General features: G+C 43.9%; 1 protein-coding gene across 1 annotated transcript in view; it reads right to left on the minus strand.

Moving 5' to 3' along the window:
- LOC311223859 (uncharacterized protein) overlaps positions 1–3,377 on the minus strand; it is a gene marked incomplete at its 5' end in the record, with an annotated part of 8,018 nt that extends 4,641 nt beyond the window's left edge. The window contains 2 exons of the mRNA XM_084308623.1: positions 1,070–1,191; positions 3,308–3,377. Of these exons, the coding sequence (XP_084164749.1) occupies positions 1,070–1,191; positions 3,308–3,377 (192 nt within the window). The remainder of the gene's footprint in view (positions 1–1,069; positions 1,192–3,307) is intronic.
- Positions 3,378–9,205: the final 5,828 nt, after the last annotated feature.

Genomic DNA, 9,205 nt, shown 5'->3' on the forward strand with positions numbered 1-9,205 from the left:
CTAAAACAGCATGCTTACATTAAAATGCTTATATATCCAGATTTATAAGAGCTACTTGCATAAACTTGGTACCTAAAGAAAGCTAAGACTTGGGGGATTCTAATGTTGGTGTCGAACACTGTACAGTTATTACCAAATTGCTGTAGTATTCCTGCAAACACTGAAGAAATGTCATTTTTTGTATCCTCACCTATACAAAGATTACAGTTAGACAGTCAAAAACACCCTGTTACTCATGGTTGCACCCCAGCTATATTCCTACTTTCTTCCTCCCTAGGTGCAGATGTTCTGTGCAAACTTTCATGTCAGTAGAATAAAAACTGTGGGTTTAGCACCTGTTTTTGTGGAGAGAGGGCCTGGTGCTGGCGGCCATGTTGGATTTCTCAATTTTGAGGCCTTATTTGACATTTTTGAGCTTGGTATACAGCAGATTTGGATTCAGCACCCCTTAATACCCCTAGAAATGTTGTGTACCAAAAATAAACACGAAATGCCTTCAGCACTTTATACAAGCACATTATCTGAAATTCTGCCTAGTCTACCAGGGGCGGGTGGTTAGATTAGATTAGAGTCAAATGTAGTTGTCATCATACAGCACAACGGAAATAAGTTTGGCATCCAGCCAGATGCCGTCCAACTGCAAATGTAACAGTAAAGTGCAATAGTAATAATATACAATGTACAGGTGATTAAACTGGGCATAACATATATAAATTAGTACTACTACTACTGTGTAATAGTAGGGTAACTGTGTAAACGGTTAGGGGTTCAATTCCATGTGTAGCTCAATGGCTAGAGCAAGGCACTAACGCTGCCAGGGTTAGTGATGCGTGTGTGGTGTCTGGATGGTGTGTGTGTGTGTGTGTGTGTGTGTGTGTGTAGTGTGTGTGTGGTGTTAGTGATGCGTGTGGTGTCTGGATGGTGTGTGTGTGGTGTCTGGATGGTGTGTGTGTGTGTGTGTGTGTGTGTGTGTGTGTGTGTGTGTGTGTGTGTGTGTGTGTGTGTGTGTGTGTGTGTGTGTGTGTGTGTGTAGTGTGTGTGTGTGTGTGTGTGTGTGTGTAGTGTTTACCTGTTGTGCTACCGCTTGCTTCAGCTGCTTCAGCGCCTCCTGAAACTCTGCGTCTCGACTCAGTCTGTCGCCGACCTCCTTCAGTTTATCAGCGATGAGAACGGCATCAAAGGGGTCATCGTCTGAAAAAGAAGAGGTCAGCGGCTCTAAGGTTTATAGATGTAACGGATATGCACCGCGATAGTGTGACTACGGTACATGGAAGTAAAACTCACTCCCCAGTGTAACACTTCCTCCGGTCCTGGCCCTGTGGGACCAGGACTCAGACAGTCATATTCATCACAAGTACCTCCCATTAACAATAACCCTCAGTCTACATTTCCACCCGGTGGGCTGATGCCAATCTGGCATCAGCTCACACACCAACTTATTGTTATTTATTGTCAGTTGTGTTTGTTGTGTTTATTATCTGTTGTCTCCACTTTGTTAGTCTTGTGTTCCCCTGTCTGTGGTTTGTAATTATGTTTTAGTCTGGTTGTTTGTTATTGTTTTCCCCGTACTCTGTGCTCTATTGTTTCTGTCTACCACACCTGTGTCTTGTTTGTAAATTACCCTCTGTGTCTTGTCAATTAGTCTTGTGTATATAGTCCTGTCTGTCCTGCCCTGCTGTGCGCGGTCATTGTTAAATGTTACCTGTGTGTTAGTCGTGTATGTACCTTGTCTTTAAGTAAACTGTTCATCGTCACATTCTGTCTCCGGTCTCATCAATCTCCACTCTGTCATCTGGGTCCATCATGCCAAAGAAGCGTAGGACTAATCGTAACAGAATGACCGCGCCGAACTTGGACCCGGCAGAGAGGAGAGACGGAGCCAGCTTCGCGCTCGGGATCCTGGGCGCCTCCGTCCTGCGTGCCGACCAGGCTACCGCTCTGGGTCTGGCACCATGGGACGCAGTGGCTGGGCCAGCGGCGCCGATGACATCGGGTGCTTGCGCCGCGGCCACCCCGGTGCTGGATCCCTGGGTGGGGAGTCGCCTGGTCCGCAGGGGAGCGTCGGGGACGGGGCGCGGATCCCGACGCCACAGCCCCAGGGGAAGGGGTTCCCAGGACCGCAGGTCTTCCTCGCCGGCCTGGTCGAGGTCTCCTCCGCCCTGGGAGGTTCCAGAGGACGAGCCACCACCATGGCAGACCTGGAGGACGACGTCGGATTCCGCTGCCGGAGGGACCCCGGTTGGGGGTCCTGCACCGCGTCCTGTCGCCAGGGAGCCTCCGGTTCGGGGTTCGGCGGGGGGTCTCACCACCGTGGAGACCCCAGCCCCAGGTCGCGCTCCGGAGCCGTCGCCTCTTCCCCCCATCCTTCCCTGCTCCAGCCCTCCTCCTCAGCCCCCTCCCCCCGTTCCTGTTCCCGCAGGCCCCGTCCCTCGATCCCCCATCCTTCCCTGCTCCAGCCCTCCTCGTCAGCCCCCTCCCCCCGTTCCTGTTCCCGCAGGCCCCGTCCCTCGAACCCCCATCCTCCCCCCTCCTCTTTTCGCCGATGCGGCTTCCGTCCCCCCCACCCTCCCCGTTCCCGGGGGGCCTGTTGGGTCGCCTGGGAGTCGACCTTCGAGGGCGGGGTACTGTAACACTTCCTCCGGTCCTGGCCCTGTGGGACCAGGACTCAGACAGTCATATTCATCACAAGTACCTCCCATTAACAATAACCCTCAGTCTACATTTCCACCCGGTGGGCTGATGCCAATCTGGCATCAGCTCACACACCAACTTATTGTTATTTATTGTCAGTTGTGTTTGTTGTGTTTATTATCTGTTGTCTCCACTTTGTTAGTCTTGTGTTCCCCTGTCTGTGGTTTGTAATTATGTTTTAGTCTGGTTGTTTGTTATTGTTTTCCCCGTACTCTGTGCTCTATTGTTTCTGTCTACCACACCTGTGTCTTGTTTGTAAATTACCCTCTGTGTCTTGTCAATTAGTCTTGTGTATATAGTCCTGTCTGTCCTGCCCTGCTGTGCGCGGTCATTGTTAAATGTTACCTGTGTGTGTTAGTCGTGTATGTACCTTGTTGTGAAGTAAACTGTTCATCGTCACGTTCTGTCTCCGGTCTCATCAATACTCTGCCATCTGGGTTCATCATGCCAAAGAAGCGTACTAATCGTAACACCCCAGAGGCATTCAAAGTGAGCGCTTAGGGAGGAGTTCCTCTCTTGGCGCAGCGGTTTGTGTTGCTTCCCCCCGTGCGGACTCCCGGGGCTCGACTCCCACTCAAGGAGCGGTGGAAGTTTGGTGGCAGGTACAAGGTTGTACCTGTTACATAGACACAGTCCGTCTCAGTGCCGTCCAGACAGCATTCATCAAGGCAGACCCCCGGGAGCATGGAGGTCCAAATGATGCAGACTTATTTACTACTAGCCTTCAAGTTCTACAACAACAACCAGGGTTCGAAATTAACGGGGGCTTGGGGCAAAATGCCCTCGAAAATTGACCAAATGTATTAGCATGATTCTCAGGTCTAACAAGACCAGATAACCCAGAACGTTACAAGTTTGGGTTGTGGTATAAAATTAACTTGGAATGTGACCAGAATGCCAAAAGGTGTGGTAGAGCCTGGGGGCAGTTTGGGCCATGAGAATGCTCTCAGGACTGTGACAGCGGTTAATCAAGATAACAAGAGACAAAAGAGATGTTAATTCAATCCAATGCCCAACAATGAAAATGGCCAGTTGAAGTGTGATTATCTAAAGTCACATGTTAGCGACAAGTTACAGCGTGTATGAACAGCTGCCATGGAGAGCAGAACCACAAACTGCTCTGAAATTAAAGACAGGAGTAGAGACTATTAATAATCATGACATGCTCCAACTGGAGTAAAAAACAATGTTTGGCTTTGATTGGATTAAGACCTCTATAAAGAAACGAAAAAACATATATAGATCATTAATGTGACTTATTAAATTAGAAGGTATATTTGAATGTCATTTAGATTGGGAGGAGCATATAACAATATATGATTATCTCTTTAATTATATATTACATATCTATACATAAGGGTATAGAGTCTGTATTCACTATTTCTCTTTTAAGTGTCTTAAGTTTATTTATCACTGTGAATGCCAATCAGGCTGTTATTGGTATAGTTTAACTCAAGTATGGAGTGTTTAGTATTAAATTGCAGCTTATTAATACCCTGTTTTAATTCTGGATATATAGAGATCATTACACTAAAGATACGGCCTAGAAATGTTTTATTATATCATATGCTAAAAAAGGAGTGGCTTTGATTAAGCCAGATGTCACAGGCAGAAGCCACAGTGGTGTGAAGACACACCCATAGATAAAGTTTAAACCAAAGGCCACAAGGCCATGGTTAGACTAGTGTATTTGTGGCGTTTTTTATACGTTTTTGAATACGTTTCATGTCCCTATTACACAGAAATGCGTTTTTTGGCTTTTTTTTGTGGATACGGCTGAAACGCAAAATTGTGTTTGCGTTTTGGAGAAACGCTAAAAAACGCGCAGACAACAGCGTGTAGTCAGCACGGAGCCGTTGTTGCGAAAACGCCCATGCGCAGTAGATACCATCTGTGTGCCCTTCCGGTGACAGAGAGCTGTCCCAAACCAAATAGCTGCAGCTACTATGTGTTGTCAAGTTATTGTTATAAGGACCCCAGTCCAAGCTACAACAGTCTGCATTCCCTTAACAATTGTTTGTATTAAGCCGTATTGTATTGTACCCATATGCAATATGTTAAAGAAAGTTTACATCCATTCATTCTGCTAGCATTACCGATTGGCACTGCCACTGGATAACATGAGCTAGTGTTAGCTATCAAACCCTGTTAGCTCAAAGCTCCTCTTTCAACTTAACAAGCATTAAACAAAATGGCCCAGTCATCTATTCACCTTTGTTTAATACACACAGCGTTGTCTCTAATGTTATCTAACCACTGATAGCTCCCGATATCATCAGTTTGGTGCTGGCTAAGTAGCGTGAGCTAACGTTAGCTTCTAGCCACAATGCTATACTGTTATAATGGCAAATTCCATTGACGTTAGCATGCAGCTAACAATGCTACCGATCGTTTTTTAGACTAAACTATCCGCTCTTGGTGGTCACTTGTGTTGATGTTAGTTTTGTTTCATCAACAAATGACAGGCAGAACACACAGTGAATGTATCCGTTTTGTTTATTGCACTTTTATTAGGCTTTGCTGAAAAAGAATTGCTGCATTGAGTAAATAGGCAAGATGGTGGCGCGGCATAGGCGCCTGCCTTATTGACATTTTCTTTGCTGGAGCTTCCAGGAAGTGTATTGGCACATTCAGTTCTGATTGGTTGAAATTGCCTTCATGTTTGCCACCTACTGCCACCTACTGCTTTGGCAGTGTACTACATCAGTGTGCTCGGGTGACAAAAACGAAAAAAAAATGAAAGTGTGACTCGAGGCGCACGACGTCGCGGCGAAACGCATATGACAATGATACGAAAATGAAACGAAAGGTGTAACCGCACCCTTGGTCTGTAAGTAGGACCTGAATGGAGGATACAATGTTTGAATGTCACTCTGATTGGCCAGGCAAGTGTGACAGTGTATGATGTCATCATAACCATGTAATGTACAATATTATCATTCTTCCCTTGTGTTGAACCAACTCTCTCTGGGCCTCAGCCAAATAAAATACTAAGGGAAACCATGTTTTGGGAATCCAAGTTTATTGCCCCTCGCTATTGGAGTCTGGGGTAACCTCATTTTATCATCTCCTCTCCTTCAGTAAACTGTGTTAGATAACGAAGGTTATCCTATAACCCTAGTTATATGAATACTGGCTGAGCGTCTCGCTCTGCCATTATGAGATATCATCTCTCCAGCACCTACTGGGCCCGTGGAAACATTTTACATGCACCTCACTTGCACGTGACCATGCGAGGCGCGATTGGCCAGTATGCTATATAACTACCTATATGCTTATTACAATATACGTCAGGGTCTCAAGATGAAAACATTTACAAGCTTTGTTCTGTTTTACCAGTGATCAACAATGGCAGCGCATTCAACACGACTGTCCAAAATCCTGGACGAGTTAAGAAGGGAGGAGCTGAACAAGTTCCGGTGGTATTTGAACCAACATGTCCTGAAGGGCTACCCTCCCATCCCGAAGAGCCGGCTGGAGAATGCTGACATACAGGACGTGGTGGATCTGATGGTGCAGCACTATTCTGATGTAGCTGTGAAGATTACAGAGGAGATACTGAAGAAGCTCAACAGGAATGAGCTGGTGGAAGATCTACAAGCAGGTATTCATGTCAGCCTCTACCTCTTTTATCTTTGAATAAATATGTGTATGTCTTTAGCTTTCAGTGATTTTCTCTCTTGCCTCTGAGATAGATGTTTAAAGGGACAGTTCACATTTTTAGGAAAAGAAGAAAATAATAATATAAGATGTATATCTGGTAGATGGCAATGTTGTTGGTATTCTGCTTTTCATAGATTATCTCTAGCCTAAATAACTGCAGAGATAGATCCTTGTTGATTGTGCATAATTTCCTTCATATCACATCAGTCATTCATTCACTATTTGATATGTAATATGAAGGGAATATGAATAATATTAAAATACTTATTTTGTTAACCCATATCATTCCTTTCATTAATACTGAGAAGAAGATAATGAATGAATGAGTGATGTGGTGCACAATGTTACCTTGTTTTATAAGATATTGTGTCAACTTAAACACTTTCTTCACAAACATAGCCACAACACTGGTAAACAAACTACCCTCCCACTCAGGGCAGTATGGGGTAGAACACATAGTAGCATACTACAAGAACCTAGGCGTCCACAAAGACGATTTCAAACTGGAAATGGTAACTACAGATGAGGTACTCAAAAAACTGAGCGCCCTCCAACCGAACAAGGCCACTGGCCATGACAACATCCCCTCCAAATTCCTCAGAGACTCAGCAGCAGTGATGCCACAGATTACTTGTAAAAGTAATCTGATTACTGATTACTGATTACTCCTTTAAAAAGTAATCTTAGTTACTTTACTGATTACTTGATTATCAGAGTAACTTAGTTACTTTGAAAGTAACTAGGTTACGAAGTCGTCGTCCCTGCTGCTGCCACAACATAAGAATGACAAAAAAAGATTGTAAAATGTACTCAGTTTGAGTAAAATGTACTAATAGGGCAGGTAGGCCTATCTATATATCTATAGATTTCACAAAAGATAAATGGTCAATAACACCACATGTAGGCTGATATGTAGCCTACCTTTGAGGCCTGCCCTATTCAGATATGGTTCTAATGTTCCTAGTGAAACAGGGGAGAGGGGTGAGTAAACCAGTGATTATATCTCAGTAACAGAATCTTCTCAAACCTCAGAAAGTCTGTTCCTTCTAGGCGTGAGCACCAACCCTCCCAGACTAAAAAGCCATTCCACAGGAGCACTTGATGGGTTGGAGTGTTATACTTCAAGAAAATGTTCTTTATGTTTGAAGGTCTATCCAGTATCTGAAGCTCATGCTCTTAAAAAACAGTCTATTAAACGGTACTGCTCCTCCTATGCTATTATTATTATTATTATTATTATTATTATTATTATTATTGTTATTATTATTATTATTATTATTATTATTATTGTTATTATTATTATTATTATTATTATTATTATTATTATTATTATTATTATTATTATTATTATTATTATTATTATTATTATTATTATTATTATTATTATTATTATTATTATTTATTATTGTGTGCTACTGACAACCTACATACTGCAGTATTGATTGATTGATTGATTGAAAAGTTTATTAACAGATTGCAGAATGGGTACAGTACAGTACGGCTCAATACATACAATTGTTAAGAGGATGCAGACCTGAGAAAGACTTTCGTCTTGTTTCCATCAGGGTCCCCCATTTTCAATTCATCATATGACACACACGACATACAGATAGACAGTACTGCTACATCTATACATTTATGACATACCAGATTTTCAAATGCAGTACTGTTTGTGATACTAAAAAAATCCAGAAAAAGAGTGTATATACATTTGACATAGAAACTGTGCATTGGGGGTTGGTTGGGTAGGTGGGGTGGGGCTGTACATTGGAGGTGTGTGTGAGTATGGTGTTCCATGTTCATGAATAGTGCAATGCAAAAGATGTTTAACTCAAAGGTGGAACATACCTGCACTATGGTTTAAATCCAGTAAAGAAATCCAGAAGTCGATGCTTCGGGTTTGGTTTTTTCTATCCGTTTGGTCGTGCTGTGCTGTATATTCCAGATGCGGTAGACAGTATTTTGTTTCCTCCGCATAGTGTTTGTTTGTTTGTTTGTTTGTTGTTTGCAAGAAAGCATTACCAGCGTGAACGTCTCCCTGCTAGCTCGCTAGTTTTGGTGAGCCTGATAATAACAATAACAGCCGCGCCCACCAGCATGGAACAACGTGAGGTTGCGTGCTGTGACGTCACTCCCCCAATACAAGGAAATACACTGCCGATATGATCCGTTTGGCTTTTGTAGCTAATGGAAATGGAACATAACGAAAGAGATGGTCCATGTTAGGGGTGGACGGTATAAACGGTATGAATTTGCGCCACGGTATGGATTTTGACTATACCTTGTGACCGGTAGAGCAACTCTAAAGTAGCAATGACGTAACCACAGTGTGGAGGGAGGGGGCTGCTAAGTGGAGCTAACGTTAGCTTGCTGAGGCATGGCTCTACAGTGTGACCATTTCACTCGCAAAATAGATATGTGAGAACTGGAAAAATTATTTAGGAGCACAGAGGCTTTGCGTAGTGGGCGTGTCAACGCGCAATTGTCATTTCATAATAGACACGGAACAGAGCGGACCTTCAATTCTAGAAGCGAACTAGCTCTTCAGCCCTGCGTTGCACACAGCTGTGTGACAACTTCTCTCGCGAGTCGTGTAGTTTCTATGTGTAATGTAAACTCTGCGACGGGTCCAATCGTCTAACATGCTTTGCATCCGCTCCATTCTGAAATGCCCGCTTCGCGCTAAAACCTTATGTAATGTTAACTGTTGATGTAGCCTCAGAAAGCTAACGTTAGCTCCACTCCTAGCAGCCTGTGTTGATGTAGCCTCAGCAAGCCAACCATTGGGGGTGGGGGAGACAGGGGGCTGCCAACGTTAGCTCCACTATAGCAGCAGCCCCCTCCCTCCCTC

The sequence above is a fragment of the Notolepis coatsorum genome (assembly GCF_963971535.1).
Source record: "Notolepis coatsorum genome assembly, chromosome: 2".
Lineage (NCBI taxonomy): Eukaryota > Metazoa > Chordata > Actinopteri > Aulopiformes > Paralepididae > Notolepis > Notolepis coatsorum.